The sequence below is a fragment of the Heterodontus francisci genome, chromosome 11 (assembly GCF_036365525.1).
Source record: "Heterodontus francisci isolate sHetFra1 chromosome 11, sHetFra1.hap1, whole genome shotgun sequence".
NCBI classification, from domain to species: domain Eukaryota; kingdom Metazoa; phylum Chordata; class Chondrichthyes; order Heterodontiformes; family Heterodontidae; genus Heterodontus; species Heterodontus francisci.
The window spans coordinates 16,615,394-16,638,554 of record NC_090381.1 but is presented as its reverse complement, the minus strand read 5'-3'; the positions used below and the strand labels follow the sequence as shown (position 1 = coordinate 16,638,554).

General features: G+C 44.4%; 1 protein-coding gene across 1 annotated transcript in view; it reads right to left on the bottom strand.

Annotated features, from left to right (window-relative positions):
• Nucleotides 1–23,161, bottom strand: part of LOC137375109 (ephrin type-B receptor 1) — an 826,129-nt gene that overhangs the window by 145,943 nt on the left and 657,025 nt on the right. The window contains exons 10-11 of the mRNA XM_068041741.1: nt 4,055–4,177; nt 3,620–3,867 (exon numbers count right to left, since the gene is read on the bottom strand). Coding sequence (XP_067897842.1) covers nt 3,620–3,867; nt 4,055–4,177 — 371 coding nt within the window. The remainder of the gene's footprint in view (nt 1–3,619; nt 3,868–4,054; nt 4,178–23,161) is intronic.

Below are 23,161 nucleotides of genomic sequence, written 5' to 3'. Positions count from 1 at the left end.
TCCTGACACTCCTGTAGGACTGGGCTCTGATCAGATCCTGACACTCCTGAAGGACTGGGCTCTGATCAGATCCTGACACTGATGTAGGACTGGGCTCTGATCAGTTCCTGACACTGCTGTAGGACTGGGCTCTGATCAGATCCTGACACTCCTGTAGGACTGGGCTCTGATCAGATCCTGACACTCCTGAAGGACTGGGCTCTGATCAGATCCTGACACTGATGTAGGACTGGGCTCTGATCAGACCCTGACACTCCTGTAGGACTGGGCTCTGATCAGATCCTGACACTGCTGTAGGACTGGGCTCTGATCAGATCCTGACACTGCTGTAGGACTGGGCTCTGACCAGATCCTGACACTGATGTAGGACTGGGCTCTGATCAGATCCTGACACTGATGTAGGACTGGGCTCTGATCAGATCCTGACACTGATGTGGGACTGGGCTCTGATCAGATGCTGACGGTGTTGTAGGACTGGGCTCTGATCAGTTCCTGACACTCCTGTAGGACTGGGCTCTGATCAGATCCTGACACTGCTGTAGGACTGGGCTCTGATCAGATCCTGACACTGATGTGGGACTGGGCTCTGATCAGATGCTGACGGTGTTGTAGGACTGGGCTCTGATCAGTTCCTGACACTCCTGTAGGACTGGGCTCTGATCAGATCCTGACACTGCTGTAGGACTGGGCTCTGACCAGATCCTGACACTGATGTAGGACTGGGCTCTGATCAGATCCTGACACTGATGTAGGACTGGGCTCTGATCAGATCCTGACACTGATGTAGGACTGGGCTCTGATCAGATCCTGACACTGATGTGGGACTGGGCTCTGATCAGATGCTGACGGTGTTGTAGGACTGGGCTCTGATCAGATGCTGACGGTGCTGTAGGACTGGGCTCTGATCAGATCCTGACACTGCTGTAGGACTGGGCTCTGATCAGATCCTGACACTGCTGTAGGGCTGGGCTCTGATCAGATCCTGACACTGCTGTAGGACTGGGCTCTGATCAGATCCTGACACTGCTGTCGGACTGGGCTCTGATCAGATCCTGACACTGCTGTAGGACTGGGCTCTGATCAGTTCCTGACACTGATGTAGGACTGGGCTCTGATCAGTTCCTGACACTGTTGTAGGACTGGGCTCTGATCAGTTCCTGACACTGTTGTAGGACTGGGCTCTGATCAGATCCTGACACTGCTGTAGGACTGGGCTCTGATCAGATCCTGACACTGCTGTAGGACTGGGCTCTGATCAGTTCCTGACACTGCTGTAGGACTGGGCTCTGATCAGTTCCTGACACTGCTGTAGGACTGGGCTCTGATCAGATCCTGACACTGCTGTAGGACTGGGCTCTGATCAGATCCTGACACTGCTGTAGGACTGGGCTCTGATCAGATCCTGACACTGCCGTAGGACTGGGCTCTGATCAGATCCTGACACTGCTGTAGGACTCGGCTCTGATCAGATCCTGACACTGCTGTAGGACTGGGCTCTGATCAGATCCTGACACTGCTGTAGGACTGGGCTCTGATCAGTTCCTGACACTGCTGTAGGACTGGGCTCTGATCAGTTCCTGACACTGATGTAGGACTGGGCTCTGATCAGATCCTGACACTGCTGTAGGACTGGGCTCTGATCAGATCCTGACACTGCTGTAGGACTGGGCTCTGATCAGATCCTGATTCTGTGGTTGAATTGGTAACTGGGTTACTGATTTGATCCTGCCCCTGCTCCCATCTCTGCAAAATAAAATAATTCTATCATTCATCGAAAATCTGTACAACTTGTGCTGAATGAAATTTGGCACTTATCAGAGGGACATAACGTAAACTGTTTGTTGAGTGTTGGGGGCTGAATAGACGCTCCTGCAAGACCCTCACTTTGCAAGGGTTGTCTTGCTGCTTGTGTCATCACTTCCTATGAATTATGTACATGTGACCTATGGAAGCAGTAGTACTACAGCCTGAAGAGGGAAATCTCCATTCCACGTGTTCTGTGGCTGTTGAAAAGGCGAACAGAGGTCCTGGAGGTGATAGAGAGTCGGGAGTAGGGGAAGCAGCAGTCGGCCTCAATTCATGCAATTCGCTTCATTCCCCACTGCTGTTGGAGAGCAGAATCCCTGCAGTAACGTCGAATTTGTAGACATCTGGATTCCTTGCATAATGGTAGTACATTTAGCAGAGTGAGATACACTTCTTTCTGCTTTTGGGAATTCACGATGAACCTCACATAACCCTTCACTGGGAAATAAACCATTCAGTATTAAGTTCAGTTTTGCTCTTGCTGTTTTATTTACTTCATTTTAACACGGCTTTTTGGATTTTGATGTGCTACCCACTGACCGCTCCACCCTGATGAAGATAAATATTCACAAAATGGTAGTTGTACTGAACACTGGCTGATAAGTATGGCCAACTGACATCGGCTGAATAAAGATGCGAAGCTTGTTCTTGACCATAAGTTAAAAAGCTGCTACTTAAAAAGACAAATACTTACTTTTACTGGTTGTCATTCACTAATGCTAAGAAGAGAATGAAATCTCAATGCTCTTGATAGATTGTGTACACTGATCACTGTACCGATTAACAACGATTGAGCATTACATTATGTGCCCAGCCAGGATCCTGGTCATGGCGCCACCTCAGCTGGCAGTCGTTTGGCCGAATCTCTGAGCTCCACAAACAGCAGTTGTCACTGTTCTTGGTGAACGTCAGGAGAACTCTCTGCTCTCCAGTTATTGATATGGTTGATTCTTGATAGCCACAAAGGAAGTGACAAATGGGCAGTGAATATTGTCCTGCCAGTGTCATCCACATTAAAAAAACAAATATAAAGTAACTGGACAAAAAAATAGGCTAAAGGGACTTTGATTTAAAATTGCAATAAGGTAAATCACACAGACCAAAATACAAACGCTCCAGTACTTTACAAACCCACCCACTCCGCCCAGCCCAATACAAATCCCACAGTCTAACACAAACCCCACTAGTCTAATATAAACCCCCAGAACAATACAAAAGCCCAGTCCTAGATAAAATCCCTAATCCAATATACAACCACACCCACCACCCCCCCCCCGCCAGTCCCATACAGATCCTCCAGTACAATACAAACCTCCGCCACTCCAATACAAACAAACCCAGTCCAGTACAACACCTCCTCATCCAATACAAACCAGTCCAATAGAAATTCCTGCCATCTAATACAACTCCGCCAGTCCAATACAAACCCCTCCAGTCCAATACAATCCCCTCCAGTCCAATAGAACCCCCCCCAACCCAATATAAAACCCACCAGTCCAATATAAACCTCACAGACAAAACAAACCTGAAACATTGATCTGTTCTGTAACAAATGGTCAATAAGCTAGATCCAATTGGAAGCAAGCCCCTCTGATCCAAAAAAACAGCAGTATAAAAATTATGCAGCATTGTAATCACCATATCACTAATAGCAAAGATTGCATTATCCTCACACACTCTGATTAACTGTTGTTACTTTGATTATAATTTCAATTTTATTTCTTATTTAGAAAACTGAACTTCTGAAGACCTGGAGAAGCTGTAAATTGTTTTCCTTGGCCTTCTCCTGGCAATGATCAGCTTGAATATTTACCCGTAGAAATGAATCCAGAGCTCCATTCTCCATAAACTCCGTGATGATCATCACCGGGCGACTTTTGGTTACCACTCCTTCCAGACGGATGATATTTGGATGGTCAAACTGACCCATGATACTGGCCTCACTCAGAAAATCACGACGTTGTTTTTCGGAGTAACCTGCCTTCAGGGTCTTAATCGCCGCATAGATTTCTCGCTTTGCAGGCAGCTTGAGACGGCCCTTGTACACTTCCCCAAATTCTCCTGGAGGAGAGGGGGGTGACAAGAAGGGGAAGAGAGCGGTTCAGGAAAGAGTAGAGAAATTAGGGAGTCAATTTACAAAAGAGAAAAGATCTTCAATTACAGTGACACTAAAAATAGTCAGAATATATTCCAGTCAGGAGGAGAATTCAATCAATATGCACAGCATCTCAAACTCAACAAGATGTACCTGCTCCAATTACTTCCTCAATTTTCACACAAGAGACATCAATCTCCTTGGCAAACTCCCGGACGGCCTCATTTGGGTCCTCATAAGTAAATGGATCAATGTAGATCTTCATCCCGGGAGAACCTAGAGAGAGCAGACAGCAGGTATCAGTCAAATAGCTGCTGCCACGGCATTTCGATAAAGAATGGAGTAGTTAGGCTATAAGAGACTTCCATCCCTTTGCGGTGCTTGTAATGAATACCAAAACAGTGATCTGCTGGGGGAAAAAAAATTATGCTTCGATTTTTCTGTTCCGCTAGAAAGCAGCACAGAAATGGCCTAAAAAGGGCATTTATAGCTCCCCTGAATTGTAGAACCTCATGATTTATGAGATTCCTTCTGCCTTTGGATGCATTAATTTATTCTCAGAGCAATAATCCTTTGCCGACAGACAGAAGTGGCTGGAGGTATTGAACAATTCAACAACTTGAACTACTTCATTACAACAAAGAGCAGAAGCAGCTATAGAATGGAAGACTTGATTATGTGAACAGAATTTAAAATGAGACTTTTGCAGATCTATTAAGTTTTCAGTTTCTCATTTCTCTCTTCCCATTCCCCTTCCAGTAGGTCCACCTGTATACATTTTGGTCTTGGCACATATTCTCGCCTCATTACAACATCATTAGGAGCCCAGTGGCCAGTAGGTCAAGAGGCTAGAGTGAATCTTAATTGTTCTGCTTAAAAATTGGTGCTGAAATGTTTGAACAGCTCCTGAAATATTAATTGTAGACATTATACCCCTTCCTTGGCCTGTTCCACTTATAGCAGTTAAGTCTGGCATGTGAACTGAATGGCAAGCAGGGCTGGTACTGAAACCCTGTACCCGAGGGATGGCTGTAGAAGCAGTTCTCGCTCTATTTCCTACCTTATCACAGCACATAGCCATGCAAATTAGTCTTTGTGACAGCCAGTATGCCAGCTTTGATGTAGTGGCTTGAAGTCAGCTGCTGCAGATTTCAGCACTGCATCAGCAGTGGGGGAGCCCAGAATTGGTATTCAATATTTATCAAGTTACTGCAAAATGATCTTTGCAGCAAAGTTACGAAAATGCAGACATGGTGTCAAACCACCATCCAGCTTTTTATTCCTTATCATTCATTGAGTTTAATAGAAATGGAATTGAGAATGCGGAGTAGATGTAATGGGTGCTGAACCAATGGTGCCCAGTTTATACCATCGCCCAAAGCCAAAAATGATTTGCGTGAGTGTTGAGCAGGACTGGGGTGATCTGTGATGGCCTCACATCATGAATTGCCACTTGGGTACAGTACCCAGGGATAGCCTGGATCCAGAGAACTGTACATGCAGAACTGGACAGTGCCCAGGGAGGAAAGGATGGAAACACAATGGAAGATGGTTGTGGTATTAGAGGCCAATCATTTCAGCTCCAGATCATCACTACAGGAGTTCCTCAGGGTAGTTTTTTATTTTTTATTACAGTGATCATTTAGGAATGGTCTGGATCAGAAGGTGGTGCAATTCCAGCCAACATTAGGAGCATCCAGGTCTTGGAACACGATGTACATCCTGTCTGGAGAAATGTGCAGGTGCTTGTTGACCAGCTCAAACAGAATTTTGGAGTAAGTTTTGTTCTGCTTGCTGCCGATTTTGCCGATGCTGGAGAGGGATCCGAGAGCACAGGGCTCAGTGGATCCACCGTACTGAATCATCTGGTCCGGCACGATGTGCACTGCGATGTCCTAGGCCCAACCATCTTCAGCTGCTTCATCAATGACCTTCCCTTCATCATAAGGTCAGAAATGGTGATGTTCACTGATGATTCCAAAATGTTCAGTACCATTCGCAATTCCTCAGATACTGAAAACGTCCATGTGCATATGCAGCGAGACCTGGACAACATTCAGGCTTGGGCTGATAAGTGGCATGTAACATTGATGCCACACAAGTGCCAGGCAATGACCATCTCCAACAAGTGAGAATCTAACCATCTCCCCTTGACATTCAATGGCATTCCATCGTTGAATCCCCCACTATCAACATCCTGGGGGTTACCATTGACCAGAAACTGAACTGGACCAGCCATATAGATACTGTGGCTACAAGAGCAGGGCAGAGACTGGGAATTCTGAGGTGAGTAACTCACATCCTGACTCCCCAAAGCCTGTCAACCATCTACAGGGCACGAGTCAGGAGTGTGATGGAAAACTCTCCACTTGCTTGGATAAGTGCAGTTCCAACAACACCCCAAAAGCTCGACACCATCCAAGACAAAGCAGTCTGCTTGATTGGCGCCCCAACCATGATCTTAAACATTCACTCCCTCTGCCAATAACACACACTGGTAGCAGTGTGTACCATATACAAGATGCATTGCAACAACTTACCAAGGCTCCTTCAACAGCACCTTCCAAACCCGCGAGCTCTACCACCTAGAAGGACACGGGCAGCAACCGTGTGGGAACATCACCACCTGCAAGTTCCCCTCTAAGCCACACACCATCCTGACTTGGAACTATATCGCCGTTCCTTCACTGTCGCTGGATCAAAATCTTGGAACTCCTTCCCGAACAGCACTGGGGTGTACCTGCACCAGATGGAATGCAGCAGCTCAAGAAAGCGACTCACCACAACCTTCTCAAGGGCAATTAGGGATGGCAACAAATGCTGGCCTTGCCAGCGATGCCCACATCCCTTGAAAGAATAAAAAAAGGCCCCAAATTACTTTGGGATGCGATCCAAGCAGTTAGCAATCAGGAATAGAATCAGGAAGAATAAAAACAAGAAATGCTGGAACCACTCAGCAGGTCTGGCAGCATCTGTGGAAAGAGAAGCAGAGTTAACGTTTCGGGTCAGTGACCCTTCTTCGGAACGAGGAAATATTAGAAATGTCAAAGGTTATAAGCAAGTAAGGCGGGGGTGGGGCAAGAGATAACAAAGGAGAAGGTGTAGATTGGACAAGGCCACATAGCTGACCAAAAGGTCATGGAACAAAGGCAAACAATATGTTAATGGTGTGTTGAGCTCTACACCTTGTCCAATCTACACCTTCTCCTTCGTTATCTCTTGCTTATAACCTTTGACATTTCTAATATTTGCCAGTTCCGAAGAAGGGTCACTGACCCGAAACGTAAACTCTGCTTCTCTTTCCACAGATGCTGCCAGAACTGCTGAGTGGTTCCAGCATTTCTTGTTTTTATTTCAGATTTCCAGCATCCGCAGTATTTTGCTTTTATTATAGAATCAGGAAGTACCTTTTCACACAAAAGGCAGTGGAAATCTGAAACTCTCTCCCCATGAAGCCAGGTCAATTAAATTATTTAGAACAGAGATCAATAGATTATTATTGGATAATTGTATCAAGGAGTATGGATCAAAGGTGAATAAATGACGTTAAGATACAGATCAGCCACAATCTAATGAAATGGCAGCATAGGCTTGAGGGGATGAATGGCCTCTTATTCCTATGTTATCCTGAGATAGTGATGGCGTGCTCGCTCTGACTGAGGGGCTCAGAATCATAGAATCATATGGCACAGTAGGAGGCCATTTGGCCCTTCATGACTCTGTGCTTAAAGACTCTACAGCAGGGCATTTAGAAAAATTCAAGGTAATCAGGCACAGCCAACATGGTTTTGTGAAAGGGAAATCATGCCCAACCAATTTATTGGAGTTCTTTGAGGGAGTTACATGTACTGTAGATAAAGGGGAACGGGTGGATGTATTGTACTTAGATTTCCAGAAGGCATTTGAGATACTTGCTCCCTGTGTGGATGAGGAGAAGGGCTGCGGAGAGGATGAGCCAACTGACCACGCCACCATGGTGCAGAAGGCCATTCAAGAGGGGGGAGCAAAAAGACAAGTGGTAGTTATAGGAGATTCTATAATTAGGGGGATAGATAGTATCCTTTGCAAGCCGGATCGGGAGTCCCGCATCGTGTGTTGCCTGCCCGGTGCTAGGGTGCAGGACATCTCTGACCGGCTTGAGAGGATATTGGAGCGGGAGGGGGAGGATCCAGTTGTTGTGGTCCACGTTGGGACCAACAACATAGGCAAGGCTAGGATGGAGGACCTGTTTGGGGATTATAAAGCACCAGGAACGAAATTAAGGAACAGGTCCTCGAGGGTCATAATCTCCGGATTACTGCCCAAGCCACGTGCAAATTGGTTTAGGCATAAGAAAATTAGGGAAGTAAACACGTGGCTAAGGGAGTGGTGTGGGAAAGAGGGGTTCCATTTCATGGGGCATTGGCATCAGTTTTGGAACCGGGGGGATCTGTACCGATGGGACGGTCTCCACCAGAACCGATCTGGAACCAGTGTTCTAGCGAAAAGGATAAATAGGGTGGTCTCCAGGACTTTCAACTAGTGAGTCGGGGGGAAGGGAAAGGGAAAACGACAGGGAGTATGATGATAAATAAAAAGGTAAGCAGCAGGTTAACATGTGTGCAGGAGGGTTTAAGTTCAAGGCAGACTATGAAAGAAGCAGAAAGGAAGGATAACTCAGGAGATATTATTAGAGATGTTGGAAATCATGAGGTTAAGAAAGCTAGCATAAAGGCACTTTACCTGAATGCTCGTAGCATTCGTAACAAGGTTGATGAGTTAACGGCACAAATCATCGCGAATGAATATGATTTGGTAGCCATTACGGAGACATGGTTACAGGTTGGTCACGACTGGGAGTTAAATATCCAGGGGTACCAGACTATTCGGAAGGACAGACAGGAAGGTAAGGGAGGTGGTGGAGCTCTGATATTCAAGGACGACATCAGGGCGGTGCTGAGACAGGATATAGGTTCTATGGAGAATGAGGTTGAATCCATTTGGGTGGAAATTAGAAACTCTAAGAAGAAAAAGTCACTGATAGGCGTAGTCTATAGGCCACCAAATAATAACATCACATTGGGGCGGGCAATAAACAAAGAAATAACTAATGCCTGTAAAAATGGTACGGCAATTATCATGGGGGATTTTAATCTGCATGTAGATTGGTCGAACCAGCTCAGTCAGGGTAGCCTTGAGGAGGAGTTCGTTAAGTGTATCCGTGATAGTTTTCTTGAACAGTATGTAATGGAACCGACGAGGGAGCAAGCTATCCTAGATCTAGTCCTGTGTAATGAGACAGGACTAATTAATGACCTCATAGTTAGGGATCCTCTTGGAAGGAGTGATCACAGTATGGTTGAATTTAGAATACAGATGGAGAGTGTGAAGATAAAATCCAATACCAGGGTCCTGCGCTTGAACAAGGGGGACTACAATAGAATGAGGGAGGACTTGGCTAAAGTAGACTGGAAACAAAGATTTTATGGTGGGACAGTTGACGAGCAGTGGAGGACTTTCAAAGCAATTTTTCAAAGTGCTCAGCAAAAGTATATTCCAGTGAAAAGGAAGGACTGGAAGAAAAGGGGTAATCTGCCATGGGTGTCTAAGGAAATAAGGGAGGCTATCAAATTGAAAGAGAAGGCATACAAAGTGGCCAAAAACAACATGAAACTAGAAGATTGGGGAAACTTTAAAGGTCAACAGAAAGCCACAAAAAGAGCTATAAAGAAAAGTAAGATAGAACATGAGAAAAAAACTAGCACAGAATATAAAGACAGATAGCAAAAGTTTCTATAAATATATAAAACAAAAAAGAGTGGCTAAAGTAAACGTTGGTGCTTTAGAGGATGAGAAGGGGAATTTAGTTATGGGATATGATGAAATGGCCGAGGCATTGAACAGGTATTTTGTATCGGTCTTCACAGTGGAGGACACTAATAACATGCCAGTAATTGACAAAGAGATGAACGTAGGTGAGGACCTGGAAACAAACATTATTACGGAAGAGGTAGTGTTGGGCACGCTAATGGAGCTAAGGATTGATAAGTCTCCTGGCCCTGATGGAATGCATCCCAGGGTACTAAAAGAGATGGCGGGAGAAATAGCAGGTGCACTGGCGGTAATTTTCCAAAATTCGCTGGACTCTGGGGTAGTCCCAGCAGATTGGAAAACAGCAGATGTGACGCCACTGTTTAACAAGGGAGGTAGACAAAAGATGGGGAATTATAGACCGGTTAGCTTAACCTCTGTAGTGGGGAAGATGCTTGAGTCTATTATCAAGGAAGAAATAGCAGGACATCTTGATAGAAATTGTCCCGTTGGGCAGACGCAGCATGGGTTCATGAAGGGCAGGTCATGCTTGACAAATCTTTTGGAATTCTATGAAGACATTACGAGCAAGGTGGACAATGGGGACCCAGTGGATGTGGTGTACCTAGATTTCCAAAAGGCCTTCGACAAGGTGCCACACAAGAGGCTGCTGCATAAGATAGGGATGCATGGCGTTAGGGGTAAAGTATTAGCATGGATAGAGGATTGGTTGACTAACAGGAAGCAGAGAGTGGGGATAAATCAGTGCTATTCTGGTTGGCAATCAGTCACTAGTGGTGTGCCTCAGGGATCGGTGTTGGGACTGCAATTATTTACAATTTATATAGATGATTTGGAGTTGGGGACCATGTGTAGGGTGTCAAAGTTTGCAGATGACACTAAGATGAGTGGCAGAGCAAAGTGTGCAGATAACTGTGAAACTTTGCAGAGGAACATAGATACATTGAGTGAGTGGGCAAAGGTCTGGCAGATGGAATACAATGTTAATAAATGTGAAGTCATTCATTTCGGTAGGAGTAACAGTAAAAAGAATTATTACTTGAATGGTAAAAAGTTGCAGCATGCTGCTATGCAGAGGGACCTGGGTGTCCTTGTGCATTGAATCGCAGAAGGTCTGCATGTACAGCAAGTAATTAGGAAGGCAAATGGAATTTTGTCCTTCATTGCTAAAGGGATTGAGTTTAAAAGCAGAGAGGTTATGTTGCAGCTGTATAAGGTACTGGTGAGGCCGCACCTGGAGTACTGTGTGCAGTTTTGGTCTCCTTACTTGAGAAAGGATGTACTGGCACTGGAGGGGGTGCAGAAGAGGTTCACTAGGTTGATTCCGGAGTTGAGGGGGTTGGCTTATGAGGAGAGACTGAGTTAATTGGGATTATATTCATTGGAATTCAGAAGAATGAGGGGGGATCTTATAAAAACATATAACATTATGAAGGGAATAGATAAGATACAAGTAGAGAGGATGTTTCCACTGGCAGGTGAAGCTAGGACAAGAGGGCACAGCCTCAAGATTAGAGGGAGCAGATTTAGGACTGAATTGAGAAGGAACTTCTTCACCCAAAGGGTTGTTAATCTATGGAATTCCTTGCCCAGTGAAGTAGTTGACGCTTCTTCAGTCAACGTTTTTAAAGCTAAGGTAGATATCTTTTTGAACAATAAAGGAATTAAGGGATACGGTGAGAGGGCGGGTAAGTGGATCTGAGTCCACGAAAAGATCAGCCATGATCTTATTGAATGGCGGAGCAGGCTCGAGGGGCCGGATGGCCTACTCCTGCTCCTAGTTCTTATGATCTTATGATAAGGTGCCACATCAAAGGTTATTGCAGAAAATAAAAGCTCATGGTATAGGGGGTAACATATTGGCATGGATAGAAGATTGGCTAACTAACAGGAAACAGAGAGTAGGCATAAATGGGTCATTTTCTGGTTGGCAAGATGTAACGAGTGGTGTGCCACAGGAATCTGTGCTGGGGCCTCAACTTTTTACAATTTATATAAATGACTTAGATGAAGGGACCGAAGGTCTGGTTGCTAAATTTGCTGATGACACAAAGATAGGTAAGAAAGTAACTTGTGAAGAGGACATAAGGAGGCTACAAAGGGATATAGATAGGTTAAGTAAGTGGCCAAAGACCAACAGGATATAATGTAGGAAAGTGTGAAATTGTCCGCTTTGGCAGGAAAAATAAAAAAGAAGCATATTATCTAAATGGTGAGAGATTGCACAGCTCTGAGATGCAGAGGGATCTGGGTGTCCTAGTGCATGAATCGCAAAAGGTCAGTTTGCAGGCACAGCACGTAATTAGGAAAGCTCATAGAATGTTATTGTTTATCGCGAGAGGAATTGAATCCAAAAGTAGGGAGGTTATGCTTCAGTTATACAGGGCATTGGTGAGACCACATCTGGAGTACTGTGTACAGTACTGGTCTCCTTATTTAAGGAAGGATGTAAATGCATTGGAGGCAGTACAGAGAAGGTTTACTAGACTAATACCTGCAATGGGCAGGATGTCTTACGAGGAAAGATTGGACAGGCTAGGCTTCTATCCACTGGAATTTCGAAGAGTCAGAGGTGACTTTATTGAAACATATAAGATCCTGAGAGGTCTTGACAGGGTGGATGTGGAAAGGATGTTTCCTCTTGTGGGAGAATCTAGAACTAGGGGTCACTGTTTAAAAATAAGGTGTTGCCCATTTAAGACAGAGATGAGGAGAAATCTTTTCTCTCAGAGGGTTGTGAGTCTTTGGAATTCTCTTCCTCAAAAGGCGGTGGAAGCAGAGTCTTTGAATATTTTTAAGGCAGAGGTAGATAGATTCTTGCTAAGCAAGGTGGTGAAAGGTTATTGGGGGTAGGTGGAAATGTGGATTAATCAGTTCAGCCATGAACTTTATTGAATGACGGAGCAGGCTCGAAGGGCCGAGTGGCCTACTCCTGCTCCTAATTGGTATGCTCGTATGTACTGGCTCTTTTAAAGAGCTATCCAATTAGTTGCACTCCCTTGTTCTTTCCACATAAGCTTTGCTAAATTCTCCTTTCAAATATATATCCAATTCTCTTTTGAAAGTTACCATTGAATTTTCTTCAACCACCCTTTCAGGCAGCACATTCCAGATCACAACAACTTGATGTGGAAAAAATTCTGCTTATCTCTCCACTGATTTTTTTTCCAATTGTATCCTTTGGTTACCAACCTTTTTGCTACTGGAAAAAGTTCATCCTTCTTCACTTTGAGCACGATAATGAAAACTTTAAATAAGTAATTTATCTTTCTTTTGAGGGTTCAGTCTGCCTCCCTGGCCTGGATTCACCTTTCCCAGTGAGGTAGACATGTGCCCTATAAGAGGCCAGAAATGTCTCATCTCACTGGGCATTCTGATCTTCAAACTTATGCTGGGTCCAACTAAGAGGAGGGAAGGAAAATCGCCCAATGTGGGGAATCTCTGCAAGCCCCTTTCCTGCCAGCTCTGATATGAGAGACCAAGGCTGGAAATTTTTGTTCAGGCGGTGACACCCCACCCATCAGTGAAAAAGTTGGGGGATAGCCCGCCTCTGCCAGGCCTGGAAGCCACGCTGCTATTTTACATGGCCCAGACCCTTAGTTGGCCTTGGTTGGGGTTTCCACCTCACTGAGGCAGGAAGTCCTGACTCCAAGAGCTGCTGGCCAATCAGAAGGCCAGCAGCTCTTCAGTCCCAGCAGCGCCACCAGGAGTGGTGGCCACTGCTGGGACTGCATCCAGCGAGAGGAGCCATCATGGGCGCCAGCCTGGGAACAGGTCAGTGGGGATTGGGCCTCGTCAGGGACAATCAGCTGGGCCCCGGCGAGGGAGGATGGGCATCGGACTGTAGTCGAAGGGTGTTAGTTTTAGCGGGGGCAGCCCATGCTGCTGAGGAGCCCTCCATGGGGCATGGGGTGGGGGGGGGGGGGAGTTAGATTCCAGTCCAAGTTTGGGACGGACCAGAATTGACCCCTGGAAACTCAGTGGAGGCTGGGGCCTGGGACCCACCCATTCCCAGGCCTTTCACTGGTCTCACACATGATCCAGGCCATATATATTAAGGATGTTCTCAGCCATTTAAAGATAGTTCCTACTGAAAGTACGAGACAAAGCTGTCAAGTTGCCATCCCAATAAGATGAGGTGCTGTCATCAAACCGCTAATCAGCATTGCCGAGGTGACCACTGTACCTAGACATGGCAAAATTTATCGTGCAAGATATTATGCCAGGCCTTGCTGAATGGGAGGTTTGCTCACTGATTCAGAGAGATGCTTCCTTTCTCCATGTCCTCTCTCACTTCATGAAGTCCAGGGAGAGTGGGAGAGAGAGCGAAGGCTTTAAATGGTTCATTGCTTCAGTTGTTCCCAATGCTCAAGTTCGGATTTGAGGCCTGTAAGCTGATCCAGTGCCTGAATAAAGCCCACAGTACCAGCAGTAACACAATCTTTCTCATGCATTATAAAACATCCCTTAGATGATGCATGATATAATATTGTGACTGCTTTATTGTAAAAGGAGTAATAACAAATTATAAATTTATCCTCAACTGTTAAAATTCTTTGACATATTTCACTTTTGATTTCATGGTGCCATGGTTTAAGCTCAGATCTATGGTAGGATAAGATTACCCCTATATATACAGTTTGATTTGAAACAACTCAAAGAGCTTTGGGCATAGTTCAAGTGCCTTGTCAATCACAACCCTCTTCCCTTCCCGCTGATAAGATCTGGCTTCCTGATTCCCTCACAGTTCTGTCATTCCTCTCACCCTCACCCCTGATTTTCAAGTCTTGACAACTCTCCCTGTCCAGTGTTGCTGTATGAAAAACATAAGCTGTCATTGCATGTTACACTCTGAAAAATGAAGTATATAACTGCAAGTATAAAACTTTAATGGTGCTGGAATCCACTGTTTAACAGGAAATCAATCAGGTTGCCCCAGTGGCTCAGTGGGTTACTGCTCTGCCCTTTGTGGAAGTGAGCTATACCTATCAGAAAGTCTGAAATTTAATCATCAGTCTGCACCCTGATGGCTGTTTTCAGATAGGGTGGTGATGGGGATACTAACCAATGGTTCCAAGGTCCCAGTGTAAAGGACACATGGATGAGTGTTGGGTGAACAGCGATGCGCGGGTGACTTTCGTGCCCTCTTCTGATACCTACTGTCCCGCTAACGTAAGGAATAGAAAAAGAAAAAAGACTTGCATTTATATAGCGCTTTTCAAGACCTCGGGATGTCACATACTGCTTTACAGCCAATTAAGTACTTTCTGAAGTGTAGTCACTGTTGTAATGTGGGAAACATGACAGGAAATTTGCACACAGCAAGCTCCCACCAACAGCAATGAGATAATGATCAAATAATCTGTTTTAATGGGTATTGGTTGATGGATAAATACTGACAAGAACTCCCCTGCTCTTCTACAGTTTGTACCACGTTATCTTTTATATTCACCTGATAGGGCAGACAGGATCTCAGTTTAATATTTCACCTGAAAGACAGCACTTATGACAGTGCAGCACTCCCTCAGCATTAGACTAGGAGTGTCTGCCTGTATTTTACTTTATGTCTCTGGAGTGGCACCTCAACTCACAACCTCTGACTCAGAGATGGAAGCATTGCTGACTGAGCCGTGGCTGACACCTCGGGGCTTTATGACATTTAAGAAGGATGAGAAAGCTCACAGTGGACATGTGTTATGTACATTTGTATTTAGGGGTAAGTTTTTCCAGAACTCAGACCTAACTTGTGACCATTATGGATTAGAGAGTCAAGGGTGCTCTGCCCCCAATCTTTTGGTCCACCTTGGTTGCATGCAGGGTCTTGCCAACAGCACAGTCTCCAAATATAGTGTGCCAAACATGCAGCTCAGGATTGAGCACACACTCACTTGGAATGTATCCCTAGGTGTAAACCCTACCTGTTTGTGATGTGAACCTGGTTCGAGCACATATCTGTACATAATGTGCACACACACAGGTGTATCTCACACACCTGCCCAAGTGAAGATTATATGCGAGTGTATGGAGTGCACAGATGCACATTATAGAGCTGAGTCCTTACCTGGAGTAAGTTGGGTTTGCTGCGTGAACCCTGGAGCTGGGTGAAGCGGAAGTGATGAATTGGCATTGATGAGCAAGGCAGTTTATTGACTTCATTTTAACGCACTCTGTATACCATCTGTGCTTCAAGCGGGAGCGTAAGGAACCACAACATCTTGCGAGAGTGTGGTCTTTTAAAGGCAATTGACTGACTATTGGAGCCAAAATTATTGGAATTTTTTTTTAAGAAATTAATTTTTTTAATTTTCAGTCTGTGCAAAGACCATATGGGGAGAGGTAGAAATGATGGACAAGAATGAAAGGACAGAAATCCTCATGTTAGGGCAATAAAGGGAAGATTTCTGGCAAAGTGAAGCTGAATGCCTGCTGCTCTTTGATGACTGCTGAGGTGGGAGAGAGGAGGGCTGGCTTGTGTGGCCCTCCAGGGCACCCTATCCAGAGGACAGCAGTAACACCTTACATGACAGTGTCTGTAGTGTTTTGAAAATTGCATTGTGCATTTTGTTCACTTGAAACTACTATACACACACACACATGCCAGCAGAGGGTTAGAAAGTGAAAGTAAAAGAATAAAGAAGAATCTATTGTGTTCAACAGCATGCAGTCTTATATCTCTTACTAAACTCAGCTGAATCTTACTTCAGTCCTGAGAACACTACGATGACGATGAGGTAAATAGAAAACAGATGGTGAAAAACAGGAAACATTGCTTTCAGGTATGAAACTTTTCCAACGTTTTTGTCTGCTTTGTGAAGACAGCATTTTAAGTTGGAGACTGTGTTAGACACACTCAGGAAGCTTTACAGTGTAAACACACACACTGATCTCTCCAAGATCACCATCCAATGCAAAAAAAAAATAATCTCGAATTATTTCAGGGAAGTTTCTTCTGAAGGGAACACAACCCCGGATCCCTGATCATGGACGATCACTGAGTTGCTGATCAATATGGTATTGTTTACGCCCAATCAACCACCTTTTGATGGTCATTCAGACCCATCATCTGTATCCCCATGTTGGCAAAGTGGCTGCGATATTTCCAAGGCATGATGACAGGTTTTATAATCACAGATGACAAGAAAAAAGGCCCTACTTCTCCACTATGGAGGTGAAGAATTAGAGGATATCTTTGAGACATTTACACCTGAGCAAAATGACTACAACTCAGCAAAACATGCACTGACAATGGACTTTACACCCAAGAAAAATATAATATACAAAACTATTGTATTCTGACGCACTAAGCGAAAAGCAAATGAGACAACTGACCAATATTGCACGTGAGTGAGGCAACTAACAACCAAATAAGTTTGGTGATGTTGAACGCGTTGAACAAGAATTCAAAACACAAATAATCAAAGGTTGTCTCTCTAGTCAACTATGCCGAAAAGCACTCAAGAAAGACAGAAAGCTGTCAGAGCTGCTGGAGTTAGCAAGATCACTGTCGTTATCAGAGTCCAGAGCTACTGAAGTTAAGGCTGCTAACGGTAACTATCTGACTCCAATTTCCACTTCTATGAACACTGCTCATCACTTACGTGCCAGGAAACCACCTGCAAAGCAACAACAGCCATCTCTATCCAAAGAATGTTTCCACTTTGGCAGTGCTTACCTACACCTGACAGAGTATCCTGCCACTGATAAACAGTGTAAAGCTTGTGGAAAACCCAACCATTTTGCTTGTGTCTGTCGCTCATCAACAAAATCAACTACTAAGCCCAATACCATTGAAGGGTGCCACATATGCATACCTCAGCAAAAAGGTGAGAGAATGTAGCCAACATAGAGGCGGATGGCCCTAAACATACTTTAGTTCTCTCTCTCAGACACAGCAAACAGCCACATGTGACAGTGCCCATTGGCTGCTTGGATGTAGATGCTCTCATAACTACAAGAGCATTGTCAATTTAATGGGAGACAAAACATTCAACAAACTTCAGGATTTCCTCATTCTCTGCAAACCAGGGAATTCGAAAATGTTCCCTTAAAATAGTGGTAAACCACTGGAAATTCTCGGGACGTTTGAAATGTCAGTCTCATTCAAAGGCACTGGAACAAATGCTCTATTCTATGGGCATTGCTGAAAATAGAGACACGTTGTTAAAGCTTTTCGTCTTGCACTCATTAGGACAATCCACAAGAATACCAATGTAAGGGAAAACAACAACTTTGTACTGTATGAGTACAGTACAAAGCAAAAATAGTTGTTTTCCCTTACATTGCTATTCTTGCGGATTGTCCTAATGAGTGCAACCAAATGACTAGCTCTATTCTATGCTATATCTGCAGAATGTGACAAGCTCATTAGTTTCCACACAGCAACAGGTCTGTACCTGATTGCAGTCACATATGTGATTCCTTTGCACAATAAAAACATTCTCAAATTTTATGCTGGTCACTTCACTGGTATCAGCAAACTAAAAGCTGCATGTCGACCCTAATGTACTCCCAGTCATACATCAAAGGTGATGAATACCATTTCATGTCAGGAAACAGACAGAGAAGGAACTTCAGCACCTACTTGACCTCAACGTTATTGAGAAAGTTGGGGATGAGCCTATCCCTTGGGTCTCACCCATACAAGTCATCAAGAAACCAAAGAGTGAAAACCAGATTAGAATCTGCATTGATATGCGAGCACCAAACCAAGTCATACAACTCGACACCAACAATCGATGATATCACAGAGAAAGTGAATGTTGCTAAACACTTTGCTAAACTTGACCTCAATGCAGGCTATCATCAAATTGAGCTTGCAGAGAATCGAGATATCTTACTGTATTCTCTACTCACATCGGACGTTGACGTTACAAGAGGCTCAACTTTGGAGTCAATTTAGCAGCTGAGATATTTCAGCATTTGATTCAATCTGCACTTCAAGGACTTGAAGGCACACTGAACATCAGTGTTGACATTCTCAGCTACGGTTGCACTAAAAGGGAACTTGAGACACGCCTTCTTGCGTGCCTACAACGTCTCAGAGAATGTAACTTCACCTTGAACAAGTGCTTGTTTAATGAAAGCAGAATTGAATTTATGGGTCATGTGTTCAGTGATGAAGGAGTATCACCTGACCCACGGAAGCTTGAAGCCATTGTAAATGCTGTAGATCCTACAAATGTGCATGAAGTCCGGATTCTGCTAGAACCCGTCACGTACTGCAGTCATTTTGTTCCTGACCTTGCTACGCTAACTGCCCCCCTACACAATCTGACAAAAGAGACCACTAAGTGGGAATGGACTAAATCACACAAGCAGTTGGTACACCAGATCAAATGAAGTTTGTCAGCAAGTTGCACAACTGCCTATTTCGACCCTGAGGAAACCACCCAGCTAGTTGTGGATGCAAGCCTGGTTGGCTTAAGCACAGTTCTCATACAGAAAGACCAGGTAACCTATCAATTGTTGCGATGACAAGCAGATCATTAATGTTGGTACAGCAATGTTTTCTGCAAACAGAGAGAAAGTGCTCTCAATCACATGGGGTGTCTTACACTTTCATCTCTACCTATATGGAAGCAAGTTTAAAGTAATAACCTATTATTGACCACTAGTGAGCTAATTCAACAATCCAAATCGCAAACCACCCACTAGAATAGAAATAAAAACAAGAAATGCTGGAACCACTCAGCAGGTCTGGCAGCATCTATGGAAAGAGAAGCAGAGTTAACGTTTTGGGTCAGTGACACTAGAATAGAACGTTGGATACTCAAAATGCAAGAGTACGAGTTCCAAGTTGAGTATCAGCCAGGCAAACTCAACCCAGCGGACTATCTTTCACGACGTCCGTTGTCAACAGTCGGTCCTACTGGTCCTGAGGAAAATGTTGCCGAACAACTTCTTAACTATGTAAGCATAAATGCGGTGCCAAAGTCACTAAAACTAGCTGACATCAAAGCAGCAAAAAAACAAGATGAAGCTTTGCAATTCTGTATGAATGCTATGGAATCACAAAACTAGAAAGATGTGATCAAGAGAGCATCTACAAATGAAATTGCTCACACACTGCATGGTCTTCACAATGTTTGAAATGAGCTTACTGTTACGAGATCAGATGTGATTGTATTACACAACAACTGTATTATCATTCCACACTCATTGAGGGAATGCACTGTCGATATAGCACATGAAGGACACTAGGAAATTGTCAAAACCAGTCAACTTCTTATGGAAAGGTATGGTCCCCAGGAATTGACTGCATGGTCCAGCACAAAATCAATCAGTGTTTGCCATGTCAAGTAAAACTACAATGTCAAATCTTCATGATCCTCTCATGATGTCTGAACTACCTCCAGGACCATGGATTGAAGTTAGCATTGATTTCACAGATTTGCCCACAGGTTGTTGTCACTGATGACTACAGCAGATTCCCGATTGTGGAATTAGTCATGTCAACTTCCATGAAAACAGTCATCCCAAAGCTTGACCAGATCTTTGCTTTGTTTGGAATCCCTCAAATAGTAAGAAGTGGCAATGGACCCCCATTCAACAGCGATGAATTCAGCAAATTCGCAAACTACCTCGGGTTCACTCATCGCAAAATCACACCCCCTTGGCCAAAAGCTGATGGAGAAGTCGAGAGATTCATTTTGCGTACCTTGAAAAAAGTACAGCTACAGCTAAGAGCAACTCATGGAAGCAAGAGCTATATCACTTTCTCTGTAATTACAGAGCAACTCTTCACTCGACTATTGGAAAACCTCCAGCTGCACTCACCTTTGCACATCTTATACGCACACGTCTACCTGAGCTACCCTGCAGAGCTAATGATCAACATATACGTGTGAACGCGATCGAGAACAGAAGGATTGAATGAAGGTAAATGCAGAGCTACACCGCTACAGCCAGGAGATAAAGTACTTGTGAAACATGATGGTCATGTTGAAAAATAAACAATGACATCCAACCATTTGTTGTGACCAACACAAAAGGATCAATGATCACTGCTAAGCGCGTTTCACAAATCATCACACAAAACATGTCATTCTCCAAAACACTGGAAACACCACTCGTAAGCATTGAATCCAATTCAGACATTGACATCTCATATGACGAATATGAGTCAAATGAGGCTACACCTGATGTCAGACGATATCCTACTCATGAGAGAAAACATCCACCCTACTTAAGTGACTATGTTACGAAGTGAACTGTTTATGTTTAAGTTTATTGTTTACATTTTTGAAAACAAACAATTGAAACATGCTATGTCTCTCATTTACTAAGAAGGATAGGGATGTAGTGTTTTGAAAATTGCACTGTGCATTTTGTTCACTTGAGGCTACTGTACACACACACATGCCAGCAGAGGGCTGGAAAAGAATAATGAAGAATCCATTGTGTTCAACAGCATGAAGTCTTATATCACTTACTAACCTCAGCTGAACCTTACTTGAGTGTCAAGAACATCATAATGTCCACACGATTAACCGTGCTTCCAGGATATGGGAGTAAATGCAGGTGATTGTGGCAGGCATTAAGAAATCTGGCAAGGTAAGACTAACCAACAATATTACTTAGGAAGTAGTTGGCACAGGTTCCAGGTGGTAAAGCATTAACCTGTCTATCTGTTCTACATTTGCTGCTGGCCCACACCAAACCCTCACATTATACCTCCCCACCTTATCCATCTGTCAGCAGGGGACACAGTCAAGATTCGACTCAGAATTGAAAACCACACTCCACAGGTACGTGCTCCAAGAGCTTCAGACATCGCTCCATTGCAACACAAACATGGGCATAAATGAGTTTCTTTCAACTTCTGTTGAAAATGCCTCATTTTCATTTCCATACTGAAAGACCAGTATGAGTGCAGTATTTGTTCATTGTTTGTGCTACAAGTCAAATATGTGTGTTATAGACCAATGCCAGCCAAGAAGCACCTCCCGAGCTCTCTGGAGCTCTCCAAAATGTCCCAGTATAGCCCATGTCCAGATGTCCCAGCACAGTTCACTCCCCAATATTCCAGTACAGCCTGCTCCCCAATATCCCAGTATAGTCTGCTCCCCGATACCCAGAATAGCCCACTGCCCGATATCCCATTACAGCCCTTTCCTTATCAGCTGATATTCATGTGCTGCTCTATCCCTCTCTCCTGATATCCTGAACTGCTTTCTACCTGTCTCCTGATATCCCTGTGCTGCTCGCACCCTCCCTTCAGTTGAAATTGATCGGAATCACTAGACAATTTCTATAGTGGGCATTGCATTCTCAATGCCAGTTTCCCGCGCGGGTGAAAAGTTGAAATTCCACCCTCCTCTTTCTCCTCCCAATCTAAAAATGCTGTTGACACCTCCCCACAACAACCAATAAAAATTCAAAGATCAAACAATGTGATAAGCTGTGAGATGGGCATGATATACGGTACCCAATACCATGACCCACCTCCGGACAATGGCAGAGGGAGCTAGATGTGCACTGACCTGATACACACGTGGAGGATAACGGCAGTGATCAAACACCGCCTTGCGGTGTTGCTTGAACGGTCTGCCGTGAGAAACAGAATCAAACTGAAAAAGCAAACAGCAGCAGCTTTTAGTCAGTGAGTAATGCAATTAGAGTGAAGTGCTGAGGGTGAGCTGTCAGCAAGGGATGTAAAGTGTGCTGCAGCTGAGCAAACCACTCACAAATCAGCTCTCCTGTCTCCTTAGTACAGCAATTTGGAGGGGCTGCATTGCATTAAGTATCTATATTATGGCTCACCATATTTCAGAATTCCCTGACACTTTCATGTAAACTGAGATTACGCATGAATATATTCAATCTCGAGCTGTGACAGTGTTTATTTCGATATATTTTCAGATGAGTGCGATTAGCCAGCTGGCACCATCTGGGAGTTTAACAACTTCCCATTAACAGGGTGTTGTGTAAACATCAGTGCCATATAAGCTGTTAGATGCATTACCATTTACTGCTGGTAATAGACTCCTCCTAATTTACTCTGCACAAAACACGCACTTGTACATCCTTGTAAGACACTGCTGTCCATCTGTGGCATTATTCTACTAGTGTCTGGTACTTGCTGTTTATAGCTCACCGATCAATTAGAAAACCACATCTCTGTGTCTGCACATGTCTCCTTAACCACCTCCTCCTCTCCCATGAGCAGTGATAGACACAGAATTACAGAGAGGGTGGAATCTTCTGCACTACCAAAACTTTTGGGCATCAGGACCATCTCCAGGTCAGCAGTTCGCCGACAGAGAAGATACTTAGGGAGGCAGCTGATTGACAGGCTGCTTTTACATTTTCCATTCAATTAGGGACGGCAGGCTGGTTCCTGAGGCAGGAGCACAGGATATCGTGGCCCATTGTAATGGAGTCTGGCAGCCTCCACTGTGAGATAAGTGGGAGTGCTGCTGAGGGCCAGACTGGTGCAACAGCAGGAAG